Source organism: Gambusia affinis, linkage group LG23, assembly GCF_019740435.1.
Source record: "Gambusia affinis linkage group LG23, SWU_Gaff_1.0, whole genome shotgun sequence".
Taxonomy (NCBI): Eukaryota; Metazoa; Chordata; class Actinopteri; order Cyprinodontiformes; family Poeciliidae; genus Gambusia; species Gambusia affinis.
The window spans coordinates 1,811,123-1,837,451 of record NC_057890.1 but is presented as its reverse complement, the minus strand read 5'-3'; the positions used below and the strand labels follow the sequence as shown (position 1 = coordinate 1,837,451).

Sequence of the window (26,329 nt, the reverse complement as noted above, 5' to 3'; positions counted from 1 at the left end):
ACGACTGCGAAACAAGTTAACGTTAGAGGAGATGCAAATCAATGTCATTTGTAAAAGTTTGCGGACTTAAAAACGTCGAAGTTCAAGTCGACACTCTATATTACGAGGTATATTTGAACTCAGCACGATATCTCAGCAACTGTCATGGCGTCTCCCTTGAAGGGGGCTTGGTACCACAGACAGTAGCCTCTGTCAGCGTTTACTTTTCGCTCTCCACTGTGAAGTAAAGCCTTTCTGAGGAGGTTTATTGGAGCGGCTGGTTACCATGGGGACCGTCCATGCGAAGGTAAACCTCTGTAGCTCTGTGAGTGAGAGTGGACGTACGTATAGTGACTTGACCTCTCTGCTCTGCTGTGGCCAGAGGGCTGACGGCTGCACCGTGGCTCCACACCTAAACTATCAATTTTAAGAAAACCAACAAGGAAGTCAATTTATGCCGCTCAATTTGTCCGAAGTTTTAAAGCCGCGTTCATTGCTGCAACGTGTATATAGTGATGCATTCACGGACTGCAAGACATTAAAAATGCAGAGCCCTTTCCGTCCTTCTTATAACTATTGTTTATTTACTGAGAAAAACAACCATGGTCTCATTACTAAAGAAGCAAACTAAATTTAAAATTTATAGACTTGTTTTATCGTAAAATATCTAATAAATCAGAGTTATTTAGTTACTTATTTTTACTCACTTGAACGTCTCATATTGCCACAGTATGTTCTGTAACCTTCAGTGATCACTGGACATTAAACACTCCTCGCGACGCCCCGCCCAATTCTGTCTTTTTCAACTGCTGCCCCATAAATGAGCATTACAACATTTTTCCTTTCAGTAAACTTTCCATTAAACCCTACGAACAACTAGTTCCTTAGCAATGGCCTTTTGTGGATCATGACTATTTAACAAAAGTCAAGTCGGCCATGTTACCTGGGATTGTAAGCCATAATTATCTAAATGAGCAGAAATATAGACATAAAATAACTTTGTGTTTAAAGGATCTCTTTAAAGCCTATTTTTTAAATGAGTATGAACATCTCAATCATCTTCTAATTCATTGAGATCAGCCGATATATACGCCCATAAAGTTAAAACCCAGCCCTAACACTAGCCACCAGACTCCACTGTGCAGAACTAGTCCACTAGTCATTTCTACAGAAAACATACTGATCTGTGTTTTAAGTCGCTCGGTCTCGTGCAGAGTCTGGATCCGCTCCCGATGCATGGTCGCGATTTGGGCGTCAACCCCGATGACCTGATGGAGCCTCCAGAGCAGGAGCAGGAGTCCAAGCAGGAAATCCTGGAAAACAAAGATGTGAGTAGTGGTGTTTAGTTCTGCTTTATGTAAAATGTGTTGAATCGTAGTTCCAACAGCGGTTCATTTGGTTCAGTTAGGTTTCATCTAGCTGTTCTACAGCCGGAAATCATTCAAGAATTCACCTGGGAAAAAGTTTTTACGACTTTCAGAGTGGCCAGTGCTTTCCCACTGTCTGAATTCTCCAGACGCTGACTATTTAAAATGTATTTTCCATACCACGGTTTTGCTACTGCAGACTCTTTCTTTAGTTATGTGTTTAATTCAAACATAGCAAAGTTGTTTGGGTGACAAGACACAAAATATGTGAAATAGTGAATGAGATCAATAGACTACTTTTTTATTCCAAGGGTAAATTGAATGTTCTCATAACTCCTAATATCCAAATCTCTTCAAAGAGTCGTTTGTGGACGGTGATGCTGTGGGCAGGAAGGATCTCCAGTACCAGTCAGTCTTGCAACAAATCTGAAAAAGCCTCTAACTCAAGACTGCTGCTGTGTGAAAGTTTCATGACTGTTATATGTTAATATGAGAATTTTTTAAAAATCTCTACTGGTAGTATGGTTAGAAAGGCTTATAGAGAGATGTAAGGGTCTGGGATTTGATCCTTGCCCCATACTTGGCATATAGCTGTATTTCATCCGTGTTGGACATTTTTGCCAACATTGTGATAGTACTAAGATTTAAAAATACCGTTATTTTTTTGTTAAAGGGATATGTTATCGTCCTTTTAACTGGCAACTCTGGAAAACCAAACCTGGATGGAAAAACCCCACTGCCTCTCCAGAGTGAACTGGGATTATCTCAACATAGAACAAGAAAATGAAGCAAGCATCCTTTAAGCAACATGGACATCAGAACATTGATTCAAACAGTTTTTCAGTTTATTCGTAAAGAATTCAGGTTTTGTTGAAAATATAATTGCACTCAAGCCAAAATACTTTATTTCCAAATTGTGCCTTTATTATGTTTTGATTGCAACTGTTGGACTATCCAGAAGAAGAGTCCAGAGTACAAGATAAACCATGTTTTAGACCAACTCAGCTCTGTGGCTACCTCTCTGAAAGTATCTATAGACCCTATATGTCTCAGTCAGAAAACATGTCCAATAGATACATTTTGTTTGGTCACACAGGTGGTCGTCCAGCATGTAAACATCCAGGGGTTGGGGAGAACCAAGGAGGATCTGCTTGGCTACGAGATCTCTGACGTATTCCACGCCAAGAACCTCATTGACGTATGCATTAGTTGCCTGATGGTGCTGCATATTAAGGTATTCTAACACCAATGTGAAGTGTGTGGCGTTCCGTAAGTGTGCCGGTCTTTTTCAGGTGATGAAGAGAGCTCACATTGCCAGACTGAGGCTTCTCCGCCTCGGAGTGTTCAAAGAGGTGGAGGTTCTCATCGACACTTCGGAGGGTAACTGTTCATACTTGAAGGCACACGCTGGTCCCATATGACCACACAGCTTAGCTGAGACGTCTTTGCGATTGGCTCTCTCTCAGGTAAAGACGCTCTGCCCAACGGTTTGGACGTCACCTTTGAAGTGACGGAGATCAAGAGGCTGACGGGAAGCTACAACACTATGGTTGGCAACAACGAAGGAAGTATGGTGAGACACACACCACTTACTTCACACAGCTGTTGAGGTACATACAGACGGCCTGGATGAGAACTGAATGTGATGTGCAATGTGATGTGCAATGTAGCTCACCACCATCAGTGTGTGAATGGATGGGTGACTGAAGCGATTTGGGGTCCTTTGAACTGGAAAAGTTGCTATTCAAGTACAGGTCATGTATCATCAACTGTGTCCTTCAGGTTCTGGGGCTGAAGCTGCCCAATGTGTTCGGCCGAGCTGAGAAAGTCACCTTCCAGTTCTCCTATGGGACAAAGGAGACTTCCTACGGCCTGTCATTCTTCAAACCGCAACCTGGATACTTTGAACGCAAGTACGTGGCATCATTGTTCTCCTTTAGGTTCCATTAGGCGTTTATACCTGCTGGGTTCCTGGATGTTATGTGGTTTTAAAAGTTGATACTCCTTTTACTTTGGTTTGTGGTCTTTTCAAAGGTGCAGTTTTTCTCATATTAAGCGTCCTTTATTTCAGCTTCGCTCTGAACTTATATAAAGTAACAGGTCAGTTTCCATGGAGCTCCTTAAAAGAGACTGACAGAGGCCTGTCTGCAGAATTAAATGTAAGAAGATTTTTGGGTTTTTAAGTCTGAACCCTGTAGATTTAAGCGCTGATGCGTCTGTTTGCCTCGTCTTTGCAGTTTCCTCTCGGTGTGACCAGCCACACACTGAAGTGGGAGGGAGTGTGGAGGGAGCTGGGCTGCCTGGCACGCAGCGCCTCCTTCGCAGTGCGAGAGGAAAGCGGCCACTCGCTGAAATCTGCCCTTTCGGTAACGCCAAAAACTCTGTTTCTTTTAACCAATAATGTATAAAAGTGAAGGGAAATCTTAAGTTTTAAGCAGTTTTCTGTTCAGTTAAATCCCTATTGGTTTCATTGCAGCACTCTATGTCCATCGACTCAAGGAATTCTGCTATCTTTCCAAACAGAGGTGCCTTGCTTCGCATCAACCAGGTCTGTATGTAAAAAGTGTGTTGCCATGTATGTTAGTATATTAAAAATCATATGTTATTTGGGTGTAAACATGAGTAAGAAGAGATTTTGAGGAACATCATGTCTTTTAAGTGAGTAATATTTATTTCCTTTAATGCACTCCTGTTTTGAACAGTGAGTGTGTATCAGGGATGTATTCTGTACAGTCTGTGTGTATTCTTTCTTGACCGTCTGGGAACTAAATATCAGTGCTCTGAGTTCTTTTCACATGATCAAGTAATTATAAGCTGAATTGATCAAAAAGTAGGTTAGGCTGTAAGTTTTAGTTTCCAGCATTTGATGTGTGGAGGTGAGTGAGTCTTTACCACTTCAGACAACATAGCAGAGCTAAGTAAAGTTGTTTGGTCAAATTATTAAAGGTACAGTTGCATTAGTCCTGTATCAATTTGGCATATGATGTGCAGTGCTTATGGTGTAGATTTACTTTACATTTACAAGCTGTTTGTGGTAGCTAACGTTTATCTAGTTGTTTATGCTACAGTATCACATTCATAGATGGGCAAGAGAGGAAGATTTTCCCATGGTATTGTGTCTTCCTACGCCACCAAAATTAAAATGGGGGGAACTATTGGGTAGCCTACCATATATAGCTTTAAAACCTAAACAAAAATAAAGGAGAAAATCCAAAAAAAAATGGACACAACCAAATATAATGTTTGATTTAAAAAGTGTGGATTCTGAAGCTAACAGATTCCCAAAATGAAAACATTCTGTTATGTGTTCCTCTACATGTTGATGAGGTTTAAGAGAAAAGAAAAGCAGGACTTTAAGTTAATTAATTTACTAATAATTTGCTGATAATTGGTCAGTTTTAGCATCAATAATCATATCATGGCGTATTTCCCTCCTTTTCCATTTTCATACCTCCAGTTTTTAGCTAGCTTACCTTCCAGTTGTTATTCAGATTTTTCTTTGCTAGCTTCACCTGCTTTTCATTTAAGCTTTGCCTTCTGAAAAATGGGACTTTTTCAGCTCATAGATGGATTTGTGTTCTTGCAAAGAGAATTCTCAGAGCCGTTGGTTTTAATTTGTGAAACAAAACCACTCATAAAATCCAGGAAATGGCAACATCCAGAAAGTTAAGCTAGCTAGGTTATTGTTAGCCTTAATCTTTAAATGTTTGTACCAAATGAGGTTTCTTTATTATTGAAGAAGTATGAAATGTTTTTTTCCTAAAAACCAGAGGAAAAGCCACTGTTATCTCTAAAGTTTCTTAAAAGTAGAAGGGAAATACTCTCTGTATTAAAAATGTTGGCTTTAAAGTTCCTTTGGTTTGTATCGCTATCATGATATCATGGTTCTAATTCTGTCTGTTGGTGTTTTTGCGCGGCAGGAGCTGGCTGGATACACCGGGGGAGACGCCAGCTTTTTGAAAGAGGATTTTGAGCTTCAGCTAAACCGGAAGCTTTTCTGGGATTCTGTACGAAGGAAATTACTAATATTTCAACTTTACATCATATCTCTGACTTATTGGTATAATTTAACATTTTGCTTTGTCAAGCTAACCAGTAGAGGGCAACAAAGCTTTGTTCTTTATTCCTGAATGTGTTTTTCAGCAGAATTAAAAATAACTACAATTTGTGTCTTGTCAGGTTTTGTCTGCCTCTCTGTGGGGGGGAATGCTTTATCCCATCGGAGGACAGCCGTCCTGCATCGCTGACAGGTATACCAGTTGTTAAAAACTAATCAAACCAAAATTTCAGAGCAGTCTGAATTATTTTTGTTTTCAGATTATTCAGACTTTTTTTGTTTTGCTTGCTGGATAAATGCAGCTGTTCAAGCTGACATGTTTTATGAAAACATTGTGGCCTGCCGGCTTTTGTCCAGGTTCTACCTTGGTGGTCCCACCAGTGTCCGGGGCTTTGGAATGTACAGCATCGGGCCACAGAGTGAAGGTAAACCAAACGGGGCCTGATATGACCAGTGGATTTTGGGTTGAAGCAGAATGCTGATGTGTTGTGTTTGTGCGCTTTGGGTTTCAGGTGACTATCTGGGTGGGGAGGCGTACTGGGCAGGCGGTGTGCACCTCTACACCCCTCTACCATTCAGGCCTGGCAAGGGAGGCTTCGGCGACCTTTTCAGAATGCACTTTTTTCTCAACGCAGGCAACTTGTGCAACCTTAACTATGGTGGGTAGAAAGATGACAGACTCAGCTTCTGCTTTGCCCAGATAATGAAGTTGTTCCAAGTCTTTTGTGTCTGTTTGTTATCTCTCATGTTTGCTGGGCTTCTCATCTCAACAATGAGCTCCAACTGACTAGAAAGAGACTCACTTTACCTTTGTTACCCTGAAACCTTTCACATTTCATCTCTGTCTGTTTGTCAATCTATTTAAGTTCCAGCAGAGCTCTCACTTCACCGTCAATCAGCCATGTCTCAGTTAGGAACAACCATCTGAAGACTACTGAACAATCCCACTAGGTCACATCTGCACGTGTACAGACACCAATAGTCACCTCACTGTTGCCAACTTTGCGACTTTGTTGCCATATTTGACGACTTTTCAGTCAAAAAAAATCAGAATCGATCAAAATTGGAATTGGTAGTCAGCCAGAAACCTGATCGGTGCACCGCTAGAGCAGACTGTGAATTATCTTTCTTCCACTTCACAATTCTGAACCTTAGTGCAAGGCGGTGAGGCTGGTCTCTCTCTAGAGTACATGTGTGAGGAAGGTTTGCCTGTTCTGTGCGGTGACATGGTCTCTCTGTCCCGTGCAGGCGCGGGCCCCCAGGCTCACCTCCAGAGGTTGGCCGAGTGCATCCGCTGGTCGTACGGGGCCGGCATCGTGCTGAGGCTCGGGAACATCGCCCGGCTGGAGCTGAACTACTGCGTACCCATGGGAGTTCAGAGTGGAGACAGGTGGGAGAATGATGAGAGCAGTAGCTGCTCCGGTCGTCCTGTTTCTGCTGAAACATCACAGAACATTTTTTCCTCTCTCTCACTCTCTCTCTTAGGATATGTGACGGCGTCCAGTTCGGAGCAGGAATTCGCTTCCTGTGATTTCTCGTTGCATCCCCTCACCTCCACCTCCACCCCCGCCTGCCTTGCAGAGTTTGATGTGAATAGAGAGAGCGTCTTTGTCATGTTGCACCTTTAACTTGTTTGGGAGTGTGAAAACTGTAGCATGGGCTCACGCTGTGGAAAAATAAGCCACGCCCCCCTCTGTGCCATGGTTTCCCGTGTCCACAAGCGGCTGCTGGAAACTACCAGCACCAAGCAACGTCGACTCAGCTGAGTTGAAAGTAAAACGGGGGACATGAATCATGTTGTGTTTTGCTTGGTAATTTGCACCTCTAGTATTTTGTGTTCTGTTTGGTGAGATAAAAGTTTCGGGCAAATATTAAATAGATTGTTGGCAGGTTGCCTCGTTGGGTTGTTACTCAGGACTACACTTTGTTCCTGATGCTGAACATCAGCATCCTCCGTCTGGTTCAATCAGCTCTGATTTCTTCACAACAACAATGCAGGTCAGACACTGAAGATGAGAGGTGGAGTGTCACCATAGCAACATTCACCAGCCGTGTTTTTACTCCCACTTCTCTTTTGGATGTTAAAATGTTAATTAATAAATCCTAGCTGCTCCCTTGAATTATTTCTGCTGTCTTCAGTTTGCTGGTAGAAGAGTCGGAATGCGGGGTGAACATCTGGATATACAACATCCTGATCTTTCCTGTTAGTTAACCAGAACCACAGAGGCTATGATGTAGACAATTTGGACCGATATCTAATATTCTAATTGCTGTTATGGATGATCATCTACAATTTTTTTCCCATCTTTATGTATGGATTTTGACATGCAGGCTCAACAGATATAAGTGGTGTTAAAAACAAAAAACAAACTAGTCGGTGCAATTCAAGCCATCGATTTAAAAACAACAGCTTATAACCAATTCTTGTTTTAAGGTCTGAACCGAACAGAAATGGGACAAAACACATGAGAAAGAAAAAAAAATATGCGTTTCATTTACTGTGGTGTAATTGTCTGCAGGGAACTAAAGTAGTTGATTAAAGGTTGCCATATCTGAAAAAACTTGTCAACTTTCCCTCTGATCCTCAAATTGTTTTTTTTTTTCCCAGTTTTTAAAAAAGGCTTGACTTACTTCAACCAGAGTGAAGAGCTTCTCAAGTCGGTCAAATTCTGATGTAAAGGCGATAACATCCATCCACTGAGGTTTATGGTGAAAAATAACCAATATTTACGGATATTTTATAAACACCTGACATTGCTTCTCTACTACCTTTAAATGGGCAATATGATTTATTTTCCAGGCACATATTACCTTTTAATAACGCAGTCGACTATCTTGCCTTCACTTGTTATAAACATACTATATATCAAATATGGCTTAAAATAAATTTGACAATTTAAACTCCTTGAAATTTGTCCTCCGTCTCTTTAAGTAACTGAAGCTCTGCCGTTTTACCAGCATTTCACTGAGAATTAGCTCCTATAATGAGCTCAGTAGATGTACAGTTCTACCAGCTGTTTGCTAATTGCTGCTGGCTAGTCTGAAGGGTCTGAGCAGGGAGGGATGCTCTGTGAGGCAGCTGTTTCTACTGACGTTTTTTTGTCTATCCATCTTTTAAAAATGACCTTTACCTCAAACTGATTGGATGGAAAGTTGCTCTGATGATTCATTTTCAAGTCTTGGCACAAATTCTGTCTTGGGTTTACTCCTGGACTTGATTATGCGTTGACCTAATCAGTTCCATTTTCGCCCCGCCAGTTCCAACGTCCATCTTTCCATCAAATCTGACCAGCTTTCCAAGCCCCAGCCCTCTACAAGCATCCCCAAATCAGATTTTTATTCATCCATGTTCCACTAATAAAACTCTGAGGGAAAATGAGGGGAACGTTATGATATTTAGTGAGGCTGTTAGATCTGGGGCCGCTCCGTAATTAATTGTAGAAATTTTACAAGTGTTTTTATCAGCTCATAGGCCAAGGAGTTCAATCAGTAACGCAAATCAATAACTGATAAGGTCTGCAGGCCGGAGCTGATTTAACTTCTCCCTCAGTAGAAGAAGTGAATGATTATGCAGAAGGGGTTCTGTCTCGCCGCCAGGTGTCAGCTGATCGCTCAAACCTTTGCTCCTCAGGAACCTGTAGAGGGCAGTTGAGTTTGGACGGTGCCAGATGTGATTTTGTTCCGTTCGTTCTGTGTGGGAGTTCTGGCAGGTGAATGGTCCAAAAACCTGAGTCGTACAGAACGGAAAGGGCAAATACTGAACGCTCCATTACAAACTTCTTCTGTTTTAACTGATTATTATTATAAGTTTTTTTTTGTCTCAGATAATAAAACAAAAATATTAACTTCAAGGATAACCTGAGTAAATACAAGCAGCAGTTTTCAAATGAGGATGTTTATTAAAAGAAAACAGTTTTCCAGGCCAACGTGATACGAAGTGCAGAATCACACATTCAAAAACTTGACTCATCCCTATGGAGTATTAAATATAATAACTCATATCAAATTATTATTGTGGATGGCGATGCTGTGAGCAGGAAGTTGATTTCTCAACAAATCTGAAGAAGCCTCTGACTGTTGCCGTGTAACCGTCTCTGACCGTCACCACATGCTGACAGCTTAATTTCCAGACAGCAGAGAGACGATATTCCACAGTAAGATGTTCCTGGATGACTCCATCAATTGTTGATAAGAACTGCTAATTCACCTCTGTTGCTTTTGCCGCTCCTCTTTAAATCTGTGGCCCGATGCTGTAGATCCTACAGTAACAGATCCAGGCAGAGCGACGTTGGAGTCAGAACTGGTTTGAACTTCCTCCTTCTCTCTCTGCTCTGCATCCATGAAGCCTTTCCAACTCCTCTGCCATCCGGGGTCACAGTTCACATATTATTTGAGCTTTTGTAATGCAAATCAGCTAGTTGTAAAAAAGAAAAAAAAATACACAAACAAAAATAACAGTTTTCCATCATTTCAACTGTCCAAAAGTAAAAATGTCAGAGCGAAAATCCTCCCTTTGGACAGAATCCAAAACCAGAGGGAATAACGGCCTCAACCAAAAACATGATAAACCAAAAGTGAACTCTGACGTCCTGATGCATAAAACAAACAGCATTCCAGGAAAGGAACATCCCAGTCAAACATGGTGGTGGTGGTGTGATGCTGCGGGCTTTGTTTCTGTTTTGCCAAATGGATTCTGATCTCTACAGAAAATCCAGACGAAGACTGTCTGCTTCCTGACTGGCCTAGTTAAAGCCCTGATTTCTTCTGAATGCTGTATTTACTCAGATAAAGAGCAGAGCGGCATGAGTCTCAGCGAGGCGCATCTCCGGTATTGAACGCGCGGCGTGATCGCGCACGTACAGTACGTGCCGTGTTGTGTCGCCAAGTGGCCGTGGCGGGTATAAACCGGCTGCGTCAAGCCCAAACCACGACGGCAGACTGTAACTGCCTCCAACCGACCAACCCGCTCTGAGCTCGCATCATACACGGACGCGCGCGCATCCTGACGCGCGCGCGCACACAAACACACACACACACACACACACACACACACACACCCCTACACACACACATAAAGAGGTGGCGGCGGCGCTCAGAGTTCCAGAGCGGGCTGGAACTGATCCCTCATATTCCCTTCATACTTCCATCTATTTTTATATGCACTAACTCCGCCATTATGCTGTGGACAGCGACTCAAGTCTTAAGGAAATTCTCCACCTCTTCCGTGAGTAACACCGACCTTCCAGCTCGGATCCCGGCTGACTGTCACTCTGGTGTGTCTGGCGATGTGAGCAGCTCAGTTAGAGGTGCGGGATTACGGTTCTGCAGCGTGACAGTTTGCCACGTTGTTTCCTTACGTTTCACGTCGCCGATCTCAAACTGTGCGAGACCGAGGGAGTTGGATGCAACGCGCTCCGTAGTGCGTTGCATCCACACAATTAACGGCTTAGTAAGGCGCCTGCAGGCGGGACTGGAGGTTCTCTGTCGCCTCTGCTGCAGCCTCACAGTTGGGACTCTAACCAGTTTGTCAGAAGCCGTCTTGTATGTAGTTGCTTTGAATGCATTTGTGAAGCGGTGCAGAAACGTCATTGCAACAGCAGAGCGCGTTTGATAAGTCCATGTATGAGAGGGAGCTCGGGAAACCTGACACTGTCCCCACATGTGCAGCTCCTGTCAGACGGATGGGGCCCCAGGCGCGCACTTGAACTCTCTGGACTCCTCAGCCTCAGAGCTGATCTGAGAGCGTCATCAGTTTCGCTTTGGTTGAATATTCCTGAATTATGAGATAATTTCCAGGCCTTTTACTAATTACTAAGAAATGAGTTCACCCAGAGGGAAAAGCCTGCTTGGAAAAATCGGTTCCCACTTGCAAGGTGATACCTGCTGCAGGACGTAAAAACACAGGGACCCGCAAGATCCTAAACTTTACACAGATGAGTTGATAGTTCCCACAAGTCTGTAAACGTTACTTTTTTTACTTTTACATTCCAGATATTGGATTTTTGGTCGCTATTCGATAATGCCAATATACTACAACTGATTTGGCCAATAACCAACACCTTATCAATATTCTTTTCTTATACCTACTTACTGAAACTATATGGCTTTCTCTATTTTGGAATTAAAATACTGAATTATCTTTGTCAAGAAGTACTGTATAAGAATGTAAACACTACACGTAAATGTTGAGTGTAAGAAAAGGTCTTTTAAAGCATTGGAGGTTCACTACATCTAACAGATTATGTTGTTCTCTTTCCAGCATTACTACCAGAATAAGCTAAAACTGGCCATTATTGGTCAGAGTCTGTTTGGCCAAGAGGTGTACAGTAACCTGAGGAAGCAGGGTCACAAGGTTGTGGGTGTGTTCACAGTTCCTGACAAAGATGGCAAGGCCGACCCCCTGGGTAAGTTAACTGTTTGTAACTGCTGCTCTTTTTCTGTCGTCACATTATGCACATCGTTGCTGTTTGACTTGTCCCAATTTAGAGTTAATGCAAACACGTGAATCTTCTGGTCGTCATTTTTTAACATTTTCAACGCAGTAGGAAAGTATAAGCAACAAAAGGTTGCTCAACAAAGCAAAATAGTTACAGGTCTTTAATCAAATGTTAACTCAAAAAATAACTTTCGGTTTAAACTAGCTGGGTTTGCTGCTGTCTTGAGCAAATTTGACAAGTTTACAACATAAAAACTGAAGAAAAACCAACAACCTTTCATAAATATTATGCTTCACAATGTGAAAAAAAAATAATTGGGTTGTGGATATTCTCATTTTAGGCAACAGTATTTGCCTCTTTACATATTTTTCTTTTTTTGTCTTTTGAGTCTCATTAAAATGAATTTTAGATCATCAGAACAACTTTCATACTGAACAAAAATAACCAAAAACAACACAAAATGCAATTTTCAAGTGACAATTCTAATCATTAAGGCAAAAGCAGCTATCCAAGCCAAGCTGAGCCTTTGTGAAAAAATAATTTCCTGTGAAATTAAATACAGGAGCCACAAAAAACAACAACTTTAGGTAGATTTTTAGACTTCCTGGGAGGACCATTGTGAAAACGTTACTATCAAGAGAGTTTGTTGTGGATCTCAGCTGTGGGTCAGCAGCGGCCGGCTCTGTGGCTGAGGTAGATGTGTGTTGACTGAGCTGTGCTCTGGGACAAAGACATGCCTTTATCCCGTGTTAGCTGAGGCAGAGTGACTCCATTGTCCGTGCTGGAAGAGGCACAGAGATGAAAACCCAATGAATCGTTTCCAGGAAGCTGTAGACTTCCAGATCATACATTTGATTCAGGTTAAAATATATCCCAGAACAATCTGAGTGGAGTTTGGATTTTGTTTTCACTCTGTTCTGGTTCCTGTGGATCTGCTGGCCTGAGAGTTTTCAGGTCTGGCTGTGGAGTCCTTTGACCTCTATACCATATAAAGTCTAACAAGCTTGTTTATGCTGGCTGAGGTGCTGCTTCCTGCCAGGTTTGTCACAGTTTATCGTACTTGTATATATCTGGATAGAGCAGGCAGATCCGGTTCTAAGTGGTACTAAAGCTTATCTAAATGGTGTTGAACTGGCTGAAACCGCTGGTTACTCTTTATGAAGAGCAATAAATCACATCTCTTTCCTCTTACTGGAATCTTTTGAAACCTTTCCAAACATACCAATAACGTCTAAACAGAAAGTTTTATTAAAATGTCTTAAGAATATTCTGGCATAGCTAAAGATCTCATCAACAAAAGTTGTTTTTTAGGACTTTAACATCCTTTGAACATGAAAGTATTGTTTTTCTGTCTGGCTGTGGAACTCTGGAGCAGATTGTGTCGTAGTGTTGCTGAGGGGAACATGGGAGTTTGGTTTTTCAGTCTACCTCCTGAGAGATCTGACGGGGGTCGCTGAGCGAGCAGAGGGCGTTAAGAATGCTTTAAAGATCTACCAAGTTCTTGCAACCAAAGAAATGTTTGTGTCCATTTTCTTGGAACAAAGTTGAGTTGTTCTGAGTAGCGATTGTACAGCTGGTCACTCATCCTGTTCAGGCTGTTCATGGACAGAATCTCATAGTATACTTTCAGAGGTTCTCTGGTTTGGGAACCTCGTGGTCTTATGTTTGACTTTATGCAGATGATGTGCTGCTGTTGCGCTCTTTAACTTATGACCATCATGAAGTGACCAGGGTGAAATACAGATCCACCAACTCTAAGGCCATCGCCCTAAACAGAAAAGATGTTGTTTGTCTTTGCCTCCAGTAGATTATTTTAAGGATCTTGGTGACTTCTTCACAAGAGATGTAGACTGACAGGCTCACTGGAGCTTCTACTCCAGATCTGCTCAATTAATCATAACTTAGAGATAATGGAGATACAAGCATTCAAAATGACCGTCCTCCACTGTGCGGTTAGGATCAGCCCTATGGACAGATCCAGAACCTCCATCTTGTAAGGGACATTGTAGAGAAGTGGAGTAAAGCCACTGGCAATTTGTATTAAAATAACCAAACTGCATTCTCAGCTATTTTTACAAAAAATATTGTGAAAAGCATTGTATCTTTTATGTGTTAAATTGAAAGAACCCTTTAAAGTAACAACAAATCTCATTAAAACATCTAAAACATTAAAATAAATTGCTGAATGTTCTGAGTCTGATTCTCTAAGTGCTGACCTGTCTAAACCTGCAGTTCTCCCATCTCCTCCTCACTGTTAGCTGTGGCAGCGGAGAAGGACGGGACGCCCGTGTTCAAATTTACGAGGTGGCGCGTCAAAGGGCAGCCTATCCCAGACGTGGTGGACGCGTACAAGTCGGTGGGAGCAGAGCTCAACGTCATGCCCTTCTGCTCCCAGTTCATCCCCATGAACGTAATCGACCATCCCCGGTACGGCTCCATCATCTACCACCCGTCCATCTTACCGCTGCACAGAGGAGCTTCTGCTATCAACTGGTGAGAAAGAGAAACCATATGGAAGATTAAGACCTCCTGTTGTACTTTACATTATTACTCTCATCTTGGCTGTTGAATCAGAATTGCACAAACGCCCAGTGCTCTCCAAAGTGTAAGTGAAAGTAAAAGTTTCAAGCTGGTTCTCTTATCTCTCCCTGTCTGTTCCCCTCCCTGGTTATTACTTCCTGTGAACAACTACTGTATGTTTTCAGCTGCTAAAATAAGTTCTTTGTTTCCCATAAAAATAGGAATATTTTTTAAATCTCTTTTTTTTTTCACCATCACTTAACTTTTACAAAATCTGCCAATACCTAAACTTTAATTTGTGTGTCTTTCCTAGAATAATATAAGGCAAGCCTTAAAGTAAGAACTTTAATGATAGTACCATGAAGCATTAAGCACAATGGTATTTTCATGCTCACCTTTTTTCCTTCATAGAGCTTCATTGAGTTGTTCTCCAGGGTTTTAACAGTTGCTTGAGAACAAACATACATCAAACTAACTTTGTGTTTTCAAGTGTTTGCTTTTTATTTTTTTTACAAAAATGAGTGTAACATTTTCTTCATCACCACTGGTTCATAAAGTACCATTCAAAAATATTCATCCTCACTGAATTGTTCACATTTTCAATGTATTTTATTGGGATTGTATGTAATACAACAACCATAACAAAAACTATTTCTAGAATTAGTTTATCTACAGTATTATGCAAAATTGACTTTTGTAAACCTTACATTATGTTATAATGTTATTATCTCCATGGCAACCATTCAGCTGTGCAAAATGCCTGGGTGGACCTAGCTCCCTCTTCGAGACGCAGCTCTGAGAAAGAGCTGCGTCATCCAAGCTAGTATTATAATATTTTTATAACACCTGAAGGCTTAGTTACTTGGTTGTGCTATGAAGTGTCTCTATATGCCTGGAAAACACATGATACTGTCCCTTTAAGGTTTTTTGGGTCTGTGAGTTCTCTAAATGTCATGTTGGCTTTTCAGATCCCTCATAAATCTCTGCATGTCTCCAGGACCCTTATTCACGGTGACAAAAAAGCTGGCTTCAGCGTGTTCTGGGCCGACGACGGCCTGGACACGGGCCCCATCCTGCTGCAGAGGGAATGCACTGTGGAGCCCAACGACACGGTGGACACGCTGTACAACCGCTTCCTCTTCCCAGAGGGCATCAAAGCCATGGTAACCAGCCGGAATGTCAGAACAACCCCTTTAACCCAGACATATACCAACAACTGTCACTTGTTGTGTCAGGTGGAGGCGGTGCAGCTCATCGCTGATGGAAAGGCCCCTCGAATCCCCCAGACAGAGGAAGGAGCGAGTTACGAGGGCATCCAGAAGAAATCCAACTCCAGGGTGAGAGCAAACCGTAGAGTTAGAGTTACCTATGACAGGCTGCCGCTGTCTAAAGAAGATCCAGCACTCCAAAGACAAATTAGTGGATGTCATTTTCCATCAAACACTAAGCCAGCTCAAGTTTTACATCCTGCACTCCAGCTTTTACTCCCAGAGTGATCAGCACTTATCAGGTTCAAGCTGCTGGCCGGTTGCTCAGAGTAAAACAGCCTTGATTCAGAGTCATGTGGGCAGGTACTACACGGCTCACACAACTGAGTGAGAGCAGCTCCTCACTGGTTCCTGCTAGCTGTTTCTGTTGGTGGAGCTGATCTTGACCGCTTTCTGATTTGCCTCTCGGCGCCACGTTGCTGGCTCCTCGCTCTACCGTTCTATTCTCGGCCCACGAGTTGGCCTTCACCTGTTGTTCCCCGGAGTGGTCCCCAGGGGGCAGCACTGGGTTGTTTTGGCTCCCTCCTCACTGCAGGTCCCCCCCTTCTGAAAATAAAGTGAGCGCTCAGCAGTGCTGTCTCCGGCCTCTCCCCGTGTCTCCCAGGTGGACTGGGCCCAGCCAGCTGAGGCCATCCACAACTGGATCCGCGGCCATGACAAAGTCCCCGGAGCGTGGACCGTCATCGAGGGTCAGGTGAGTTTTCCGGAACTCGTGTGCAGTGAAAAACAATAAAAAAAAGCAGAGCAGATGGTAAATAAAGCCTGAGGGACAGTGTGTTGTTTGCTCAGTGTGTCTCATACAAGTATGCACACCCTTTGGAGTTTTTCCACATTTTCTCACATTATAATCACAACATTTGGTGTGTTTTATTGGGGTTTTATTAGATGGATTAAGGCTGTTCAAATTGTGGCCCTCGGAACTATTTCTTGCATTGCTGACAATTTCAATGAAAAATTTAATTGTACTTTAATAGAAAGGGTTTTTTTTTTTAAATAGCCACGATTATTTGTGTCTTTCTGCAGCCTGTGACCCTTTATGGCTCGTCCATGTTGGGGGGGTCGGTACCTGCCGGTCAGGCCTTGGAAATCGAGGGGGCTTTCCAACCGGGCCTCATCACCAAGTCCGGGCTGGTTCTGTATGGAACCGACGGGAACGCCGTGAGTTCTCCTTCACCACGAATAAACAAAGCATCCAGAACAAACAGCAGCAGATATGACCCCTTGTTCAAACAAACTCTGATGTATCGGCATGACCTGCCGGCGTGTTTTTAACCTGTCTGTGGTTTGACCGGCAGCTCCTGGTCAAGAATCTGCAGTTTGAAGACGGAAAGATGATTCCTGCTTCCAAGTACTTCTCCTCAGGAGAAAGCTCCAGTGTGGAGCTGACCGACGACGAGAAGAAGATGGCAGAGGAAATCAGGGCAAGCACAACACGCCGTTAGGTTGCCACTGTGACCTTTTGTTGCATAGACAGGCAGAAAAATGAACTGTTTTTGTTGTTTACTCAAAGAACATCTGGAAGGGAATCCTCAGCAATGTTGGCGCCGTCGAGGAAACGACAGACTTCTTCAAGTCCGGAGCCGCTTCCATGGACGTTGTTAGGTGAGACAGAAGGTCCAGTGTTGGGTTGGAATCTGTCACATCTTATATGGTAAAGAGATTAAAAAATCAAATCCACGCAGCTGGTCCTTTAACGCTGTAACATCCAACCACTCTGATTTGTCATCCAGTTGTTCTCTGACTGAGGCTAATCCAAGTTTCCTGAACTCATTCAAAGTAATATTTAGTTTCAGCAAACAATTACAATATTGACGCTGATGTGGGCTCGCCAAATTTTTTTGAAAGAAATCTTTACAATCCTCTGAATACATTCTTAGCTCCTATTTCTGGATAAGCCAGCAGCAGTGGCCCCGACACTGAAAGCAGGAGTTCTGTCAGTGTTTTGTGTAGCTGTGGTTCGGACCAATGAGGAGGCGTCCTTTCCGTCTGCAGGTTAGTGGAGGAGGTCAAGCAGAAGTGTGCAGGCGTCCAGCTGCAAAACGAGGACGTGTACATGGCCACCACCTTCCACGACTTCATCCAGATGTTCGTCCGCAAGCTCCGAGGGGAGGACCAGGAGGAGGAGCTGGTCGTCGACTACGTGAGTCTGACGGTCTGTCGGAAACAAAGCGACGATCTAGCAGTCAGGTCAAACCTTCGTCTTTCTGTTTCCTCTTCATCCTTGTAGGCAACCAGAGAAGTGAACAACATGACGGTGAACATGCCGTACCAGTGCTTCATCGACGGAAAGTTTGAGGATGCAGAAAATGGCAAGCGCTACGACACCATTAATCCAACTGATGGATCTGTAAGTCCATCCATCTATCCATCCGTCCGTCCATCCGTTCATCCATCCGTTTCATCCAGCCGTTTCCCCTGCAGGTGATCTGTAAGGTGTCGTATGCGTCAGTGGCAGATGTGGACCGGGCCGTGGCTGCTGCTAAAGAAGCTTTTGATTCTGGGCCATGGGGCAGGATGAACCCCAGGGACAGAGGAAGTCTGCTCTATAAGTAAGTAGCTCCTCCTAGTGGAAGCCAGAGGAGCAGTTTGGTCAGAACAATCTCCATGCATTTCTTTTCTGCCCCTGTGTTTTTGTCTTAGCAGGCCATTTACCTACATTTTCTTGGAATGCAAACGTACATTATTTTTCAGTTTTACATTTTTTTACATTTAGTCCCATCATTTCTACCTGTTTATGTACACCTTCTGTTTTAATAAACATATAAAGGTATCCAGTATTTTTCAGAGAAGCTGTGACCAAAGGTTGAAATCTCCAACCTGCTGATTCAGATTTCTTTTTAAGCAGAATAAACTGCATTATTTAAATAGCTTTTGGTGCATCCCAGCTTCAAATTTTAAAATGTCCTTCTGTGGTTCTACTTATAGTTATTCATCACCCACCCAAACATAATGATGGTAGCCGACCTTTGACCTTTACTTCCTTTTCTCCCTTCAGGCTTGCTGACCTGATGGAGGAACACCAGGAGGAGCTGGCCACTATTGAGTCCATTGACTCAGGAGCCGTTTACACGCTCGCCCTGAAGACACACGTGGGCATGTCCATCCAGACCTTCCGCTACTTTGCAGGCTGGTGTGACAAAATCCAGGCAAGCTAACAACTGTTACGGACACGCTACTCGGGTCTCAGACTAGAAGAGACACTTTGATGTGGTTCTGTTTGCTGCAGGGCAAGACGATCCCCATCAACCAAGCCAGACCCAACCGGAACCTGACCTTCACCAAGAAAGAACCTCTGGGGTAGAGCCTGACCAACGCTGACTCGGTTTCTGTTGTGAAGATGTATTCCACTCTGTTTTTCTCTTCTTTTTTTCCCCCTCTATGCTAGAGTTTGTGCCATAGTTATCCCATGGAACTACCCTCTGATGATGCTGGCCTGGAAGAGCGCAGCCTGTCTGGCGGCTGGAAACACACTGGTCCTTAAACCTGCTCAGGTGCAGACATTTCATCCTCTGGATTCTTTCCTGTTTCAGTTTCAGAATGAATACTTTAAATAGTCACCTGTGAGTCATTAAGCTGCATATGCAATGGTAACCTGTTCGACAGATGAGGACCTCTGAATGAGAAGGAACCAAATCAAATTTTGTATTTTGCAGGTTTACAGTCTCCGTTAACTGCACCTCTGCCATGTTTCCAGGTAACTCCTCTGACCGCTCTGAAGTTTGCTGAGCTTTCTGTGAAAGCCGGAATCCCAAAAGGAGTCATCAATATTCTGCCAGGCTCAGGTAAAATTAGCATTGATGCATGAGCGACAAATCAGAATGAATTACACAAAGGAGTGTCACTCCGATTGGTTGTGTTCTTCTCCAGGCGGCATGGTGGGTCAGAGACTCGCCGACCACCCAGACATCCGCAAGCTGGGCTTCACCGGCTCCACTCCAATCGGCAAACAGATCATGAAGAGGTAAGAGGGGAGGCTGGCTCGCTGATTTCATGAGCATGTTGCCTTCCTCACGGTTTTCTCTCCGCGGTTCCTCCCTGCAGCTGTGCGCTCAGCAACCTGAAGAAAGTTTCTCTGGAGCTGGGGGGAAAATCTCCCCTCATCATCTTCAGCGACTGCGACATGGACAAGGCTGTTCGCATGGTGAGAGAACATCCATCTGGAGAAGAGGTTTTTTGGTTTGGTAGCTTTTTTTTTTAAACACAAGTGGGTTCCAATGCAGCCCAGATTAGTTTCTTCTACTTTTCCTTCTATTTTTGTTTTCCTACCTCCATTTCTTTCTTAAGTTCTTCCTCCCTTCCCATTTGTCGTCAGTTCCTTTCCTTCCCACTGTTCAGAAATCGCAAACTTCAGTATTTTCTATTTTAAGATGAAGAGAAATGAGTTGGAGGAACCCTGGTAAAACAGTGATCATGGAAAAAAAACGTTTCTGTCTAAAAGGGTCAAGAAAAATCATATAGAAAAACTCGACCTCTTTCTGAATATTTTGTTTCAATGAGGTAAAATATGATGTCTTTGCAGTGGTACTGCATGTAGTTTGTTTTTAGAATATTACGTGATGTGATTATCATTCTGAAATACCCAGTATAGTTCACTACCAGTGTCTATTAAATTTATGTTTAAAATCTGGATTCTTACAAAGTTTAGGTTTGATTTACGTTTTTAAACGTTTGAAAAGTGTTAAAACGCTCATAGAGTAAGAAAAGATTTGTTCCAGTCCTTTGTCTTATCTCACCGCAGCACACAGTTCTAGTTAAAGTCTGTGTGGTGAGTTTAACAAACTTAACATCTTTACATTTCTGTTGGAAGGACTGAAAAGGCCTTTGCATATGTGTATGTTTAGACCCAAAGTTTTTTTACTTGTTTCCACTTATCTACTTAAAGTAGCCTGTTCTCTTCTGTTTCCCGTTTGAAGTCTGGCTACATTACTAATCCAAATGTCTAAGCTACTAGTGAAATAGAAATTACAAAAGTGTTTTTGCTATCTAATTCAGAACAGAAATGAGAAGAATCATCAACGGGTTCGGTTTGATTCAGAGCAACATGCTCCATTCCATCACCCGTGTGCTTTCTGCAGGGCATGAGCTCGGTGTTTTTCAACAAAGGGGAGAACTGCATTGCTGCTGGACGCCTGTTTGTGGAGGAGTCCATCCATGATGAGTACATCAGCCGAGTGGTGAGTTTACCTCAACACTGACCTGCTGTGCAGTTAAGGAATGCTTCCTTTCACACCCATCGCTGTCGCCAAGTTCTGCAGAGGCCCGGTAATAAACCAATCACGTCATGGAAATCATGGTTTGGGACAGATTGGAGACCAGCCTTTGAGGACAGAGACTAGGAACCACAATCCTTCATTTGCTGAGAGGCATTCATAGAAACGACCATGAGCATCACGTTCTTTTGACTTTGATCAGGTCAAGCTTCCGTCGAAGGCTGATGTCCTGCAAACTTCCAGATGATTCTGCTTCAACACACCTAAATCAGATATCATGTCATAAGCAGAACTTTGTAGAACCTGACTGCATTCGAAGGAGGAAATTTAGCCATTTGATTCTAGTGTGTTGGACTTAAGACAGCAGCGGTTCTCCTGTCCCTGAGAACTGACTTCATTAGCTCCAGTAACTGTAGGGCAGGGGTGGGCAATCCCAGTCATCAAGGACCAGTGTCCTGCAACCACTGGTCCAACACACTTCACTCAAATAGCTGAATCACTTCCTGAGTGCAGTCAAGTTCTCCAGAGTCCTAAAATGACCTCATTATTTGAGGGTATTGAAGTAGAGACACATCTAAAAGTTGCAGGACACGGGCCTTCAAGGTCTAGAGTTGCCCACCTCTGATGAAGGGCTTTATTGCCTCTTTTCGACTGAGCAGTGTGGCACGGATCGGTGGGGTTCTGTACGCCATTTCTTGGTCCGACAGCTTTTTCAGCACCGGTTGAACTCTGACTGGGAAGACGGAGTTAAACCCAAACACCTAACTCAGCGTTAGGTGTTTGTGACCAGTGTGATGACAAACGTGACTTTCTAGTGTGTCTTGTTCTTGTCACAAGCAGTGACGTTTCTCTGTCCTCCAATCCATGGAGTGTGACGCCAGTACTGTATCAGGGTCCAGTGGACCTACGAGTGAAGCGGTACGGTTAGTTGATTTGGCCAAACCAAAACCACACAATAGAAACAGTTCCTGTTGAAGTATTTTCAAGCAGATTATATTGCAAGAATTAGTAAAAAGTCACTTAAGTGATGCATGATGGCCACCTTAAGAAATGAATGATTTCCTCCCAACATCAGATCAGTTCTCTGACACATCCAACTATTATATTAGTTAATTGATTTTAGTTGATGTTACCAATAACTGTTTCCTGTTAGGGTCACATACATGTTTGTTGGCAGTATCCATGGACTGTACATTCAAAAAGATTTACTATGACTTACACTTCTCCACCAGTAGAGGTCAGTGTGTGGCATGTACACCAGAGTCCACTGTAGCAGCTTGTCTGTGGGTATGTCAGTAGAAGAAAGTAGCTTTCAAATACCGATTCTGTCTATTATGTATAAAATAAATAGAACATATGTAATTACTGTAGTTTGTTTATATTAAAGCTGGTCTTTTTGTGTCTTTAAACTCTTTTAGGTAGAGGAGATCAAGAAGATGAAGATTGGAGACCCTCTGGACCGCTCCACAGACCACGGTCCCCAAAACCACAAAGCTCACCTGGACAAACTGCTGGAGTACTGCGAGACAGGAGTGAAGGAAGGAGCCACGCTGGTGTATGGAGGCAAACAAGTCGACAGGCCAGGTACAATACACATTCTACTGGCTTTCCTGATGGATCTTACGCCAGAACAGACAGTTGGACAAATGAGACTTTTGCTGGCAACTGTTTTTGTAACTCATACATAGTATTAAAATATGTTGTGGCTTCTGTTTCAGAGTTAAAACTCCTCATCCTGGATTGATGAGGAGTGGTTAAGACACAATCAAACCAGAGGTAATAGCTTAGCTCAAGTTTGTTTCTCCTTGTCCTCCAGGTTTCTTCATGGAGCCCACTGTGTTCACTGATGTAGAGGACCACATGTTCATTGCTAAAGAAGAGTCCTTTGGCCCCGTCATGGTTGTGTCCAAATTCAAAGATGGGTAAATTAAAGGGGAGGAGGATTAATCTTCGCAATTACTGTGTTGTTTGAATTGACCGTCTTCTGACTCCTTTCGTCTGCTCCACCTAACACAGCGATGTGGACGGTGTGCTTCAGAGAGCCAATGACACAGAGTATGGCCTGGCCTCAGGCGTGTTCACGCGGGACATCAGCAAAGCCATGTATGTCAGCGAGCGACTGGAGGCTGGAACCGTGTTCGTAAACACCTACAACAAGACCGATGTCGCCTCGCCTTTTGGAGGCTTCAAGCAGTCAGGCTTTGGCAAAGACCTGGGTCAGTGAAAAAATGTGCTACTTGTTGAAATAATAATAAAAAAACCCTGAGTAGCCATCATTAGCTTTATATCCATACAAATCCCACGTACTCTCACAGAGACAAGGGTAGAGTTGCTGAATTTATTCATGAACCTTGAAAAAGTCCTAAAATATTTCTGCCTTTCCACAGGAGAGGACGCCCTCTTGGAATACCTCAAAACCAAAGCAGTGACTGTTGAATATTGAGCCTCCAGATTTTACAATGAACTCTGACTCACTTCCTGAAAGAAAAGGAACTCATGCGCATTTTCACCTGGACTGTACCAGCAGCTACAGAGAACTCTGTTGTTCTTCTGGGCCACTTGAGCTTTTTGGAAATATTACACATATCTTTGAACAAAGGGAAGGTTTTTTTGTTATTGTTTTATACATGTGAACTTGCATTCAAGGTCTTACATTGATGCCACCCCACCTGTGGGAAGCAAAGCTTTGGTTGACACCGTTTGCAAAATCAAGGTTCTTCAGGGTTAAGCAATGGAGAAAGAAGAAAATACTGTGAGCTTAGAGACATCACTCCTTACAATGTTTGGCCTTTCTCAGCATCATGAACTTGTCAAGCTGCCTTCAGTTTTCTCATTGTACCGTTTCTTTACCCTGTTTCACGGTATGAAGAGCCAAAACTGAGACTATTGTCAAACCAGTGGTGGCTTTTCCTTGTCACAGGAGACGATATCTGTTCCAAAGCCTGCTACTGAAATGAGAAGGAGAGTACTCACTTGTGTTAGCATTGGAAAGGCTAGTGACTAGCATGTCCAAGCTGCTCACCCATTGGATTTCCTACTCCCTCAGCTGTCATAGGCTGGCGTTAACATTTGATGATGATGATGATGATGATGAATACTTTATTGATCCCCAAAGGGGAAATTCAAGGTCCCAGCAGCTCAAGACATTACACACAACATACACTACAATTCACACAATATACCACAAAAACACTAAATCACCAAATTAACACAATTACCAGACCAACATTACTAAGAGTTAAAAATACTAAAAAACACTAAAAATCCTAAGTGCTAAATTTAAATTTAAAACAGTTGCCAGAATGGAGGAGTGCATGTTGACTTATAATGTAGCCGACAGAGTCAGTCAGAGTACAGTCCATCAGTCTGTATGACACTATAAGGAGTGTCATACAGACTGATGGACTGTCTGTCCATCAGTCCATCAGTCTGATGGACTGATGGACTAAGCAGAGAAGTCCACTTCTCCCCTGCCCTTCAGTCTGTCTGTTGAGCATGTCAGGGAGCGAAGTCTCCAGCTGATCAGACTCTTCTGCTGCATGATGGTACTGTGGAGTGGATAACAGTCGTTGTCCATGATGTTGAATAACTTATTCAGGGTCCTTTTATCTGATATTGACATAATGCAGTCCAGTTCAGACCCCACTACAGAGCCGGCTTTCCTTACCAGCCTGTCTAGTCGTCCAGCATCCCTCTTCTTAATGCTTCCTCCTCAGCATGTCACAGCATAGAAGAGGATGCTGGCAACGACAGACTGGTAGACCATCCAGAGGAGCTTGCTGCAGACATTGAAGGACCTCAGCCTCCTCAGGAAGTACAGCCTGCTCTGCCCCTTCTTGTACAGTGCATCAATATTAGCTGACCAATCCAGTTTATTGTCCAGATGTACTCCCAGGCACTTGTAAGTTTTCACCACCTCCACCTTAACCCCCTCGATGGTGACTGGCAGCAGGGCAGACTTGGATCTCCTGAAGTCCACCACCATCTCCATTTGAAAAGCTAACGTCACCCACTGGTTTAGAAACCTACCTATTTTTCTTTTAACAGTAAAACTTTATTAAGAAAAACAGTTGACATACAATATCAGTAAACAATATGCCTCTCAGTTATGCAAAGTTCACACTGGAAGATTTTCATGCTGATTTTTGGCCCAATTTCCCCCTTCTGACAATCTTAAGTGCTACCTGATAAATAAGAGGTGTTCCTACCATGTGTGATGTGCTAAGAGTGAATGTTGTCCATTCGGAAGGACGTCGGAATCACTTCCAACTAAAATCGGGAATATTCAACATCTTGGATTGTCTTGGCCCGATCGCCAAGCTGTGTGTGATGTCACCCGAGGACAAACAACAACCAACACTGTCTTCAATAACTCTTTGAAGAATCTAAATTAAAGAGTTACAACAACTTCTGATTTCCCTTTGGGATTAATAAAATATTTTTGAATTTGAAACCAGAACTCAGCCTGTTGAATGTGACATGGAACCACTCAGAATGCAACGCTACAGAAACACAGCATTCTAAATAAAGAAGACAAAACCAGAAAGACCAGTGGACGTCAGAAATGACTTTTTTTGGAGTATAGTTTTTTCTCTGTTAAACATAATCCATCGCCGTTGCTTCTTTCCAGTCAGCCATGCTTGTTTACTCTGAACTCATGTTTGGTCTTGAAAGGTTTTGTGAGATTTCCCGTCCAACATCTGAATTTTAAGTGAAATCAGTTCATGTGTGTGTTGCTCCTGGCCTGTGTCTCGACACCACACACACTGTACAACCAAACCTGTTATACATGCGACAAGGAAGAAGACACTACTGGGTTTGCAATAGTCTTAATTTTGGTTCCAGTAGTGGGTCATAGAGTCAAAGGAAGCCTTTGAGCTGTTGTATGTTATAGCACAAACTGAACAGTTCTTCACTCTTGGACAAAGTGAATGTTTTTATGATCCAGTGTCTGTTTGCATTTTTAGTCAAATACAACTAATTCTACATTGGGTTGAACTAAGCAAACTTGCCAGGTAGGGAAGTCCCTAATTATTTAACTATAAGCATTTGTCCACAGTTCTGTGAAATAAACTCTGTCTTCACAGTAGTAATGGCTCAGATGAGTATTGTGATTGTGTCCCACTGAACTCACTCTCCAATGTTGTTCCTGATGCCTTCAGTTTTTCTTGACGACATATATTTCGTCCAAAATGGAGTCTAAGTCAGTGACTAAACATTGTAAAATTTTAGGACTACTGTTTGAGCTGCTCTCTGTGCAGCTCTCCCCGCACAATCTGCAATCTCAACTTAGAATTTAGGAAACCACAGTATCCGGTACAGTCTCTATTTCACTGTGAATGTCATTGTAAGGCGTGAAATTTCTAGATTCATCAAATCAGCAGAATAACGATTGTGGTTATTTATGTTTTCTTAATGGCTTGTGTTGTTCCTTGACAGAATGCCGCCATGGGCAGTGAGCCGTCTCCCAACTCAGACATTCTAGGGCTTA

General features: G+C 42.9%; 3 protein-coding genes across 3 annotated transcripts in view; 2 read left to right on the top strand and 1 right to left on the bottom strand.

Moving 5' to 3' along the window:
• Positions 1-1,172, bottom strand: part of scube1 (signal peptide, CUB domain, EGF-like 1) — a 91,858-nt gene extending 90,686 nt beyond the window's left edge. Inside the window, exon 1 of the mRNA XM_044108454.1 lies at positions 325-1,172. The gene's annotated coding sequence lies outside the window, so the exon portion shown is untranslated. The remainder of the gene's footprint in view (positions 1-324) is intronic.
• On the top strand, positions 110-7,964 carry samm50l (sorting and assembly machinery component 50 homolog, like). Its single transcript, XM_044108455.1, has 15 exons — positions 110-286; positions 1,194-1,307; positions 2,443-2,544; positions 2,639-2,726; positions 2,813-2,919; positions 3,129-3,259; positions 3,418-3,505; positions 3,584-3,712; positions 3,823-3,894; positions 5,267-5,353; positions 5,526-5,596; positions 5,761-5,828; positions 5,916-6,062; positions 6,652-6,793; positions 6,889-7,964. The coding sequence occupies exons 1-15, from the start codon at positions 266-268 to the stop codon at positions 6,932-6,934; spliced, it is 1,413 nt and encodes a 470-aa protein (XP_043964390.1). The 5' UTR covers positions 110-265; the 3' UTR covers positions 6,935-7,964.
• A 1,397-nt stretch (positions 7,965-9,361) lies between these two features.
• On the top strand, positions 9,362-26,329 carry aldh1l2 (aldehyde dehydrogenase 1 family, member L2). Its single transcript, XM_044108448.1, has 23 exons — positions 9,362-10,627; positions 11,663-11,807; positions 14,099-14,333; positions 15,358-15,523; positions 15,596-15,697; positions 16,233-16,322; positions 16,652-16,786; positions 16,924-17,049; positions 17,139-17,230; positions 17,621-17,768; positions 17,856-17,975; positions 18,050-18,177; positions 18,624-18,774; positions 18,855-18,925; positions 19,014-19,119; positions 19,323-19,410; positions 19,496-19,589; positions 19,670-19,769; positions 20,704-20,802; positions 22,257-22,422; positions 22,655-22,760; positions 22,855-23,054; positions 23,226-26,329. The coding sequence occupies exons 1-23, from the start codon at positions 10,580-10,582 to the stop codon at positions 23,279-23,281; spliced, it is 2,772 nt and encodes a 923-aa protein (XP_043964383.1). The 5' UTR covers positions 9,362-10,579; the 3' UTR covers positions 23,282-26,329.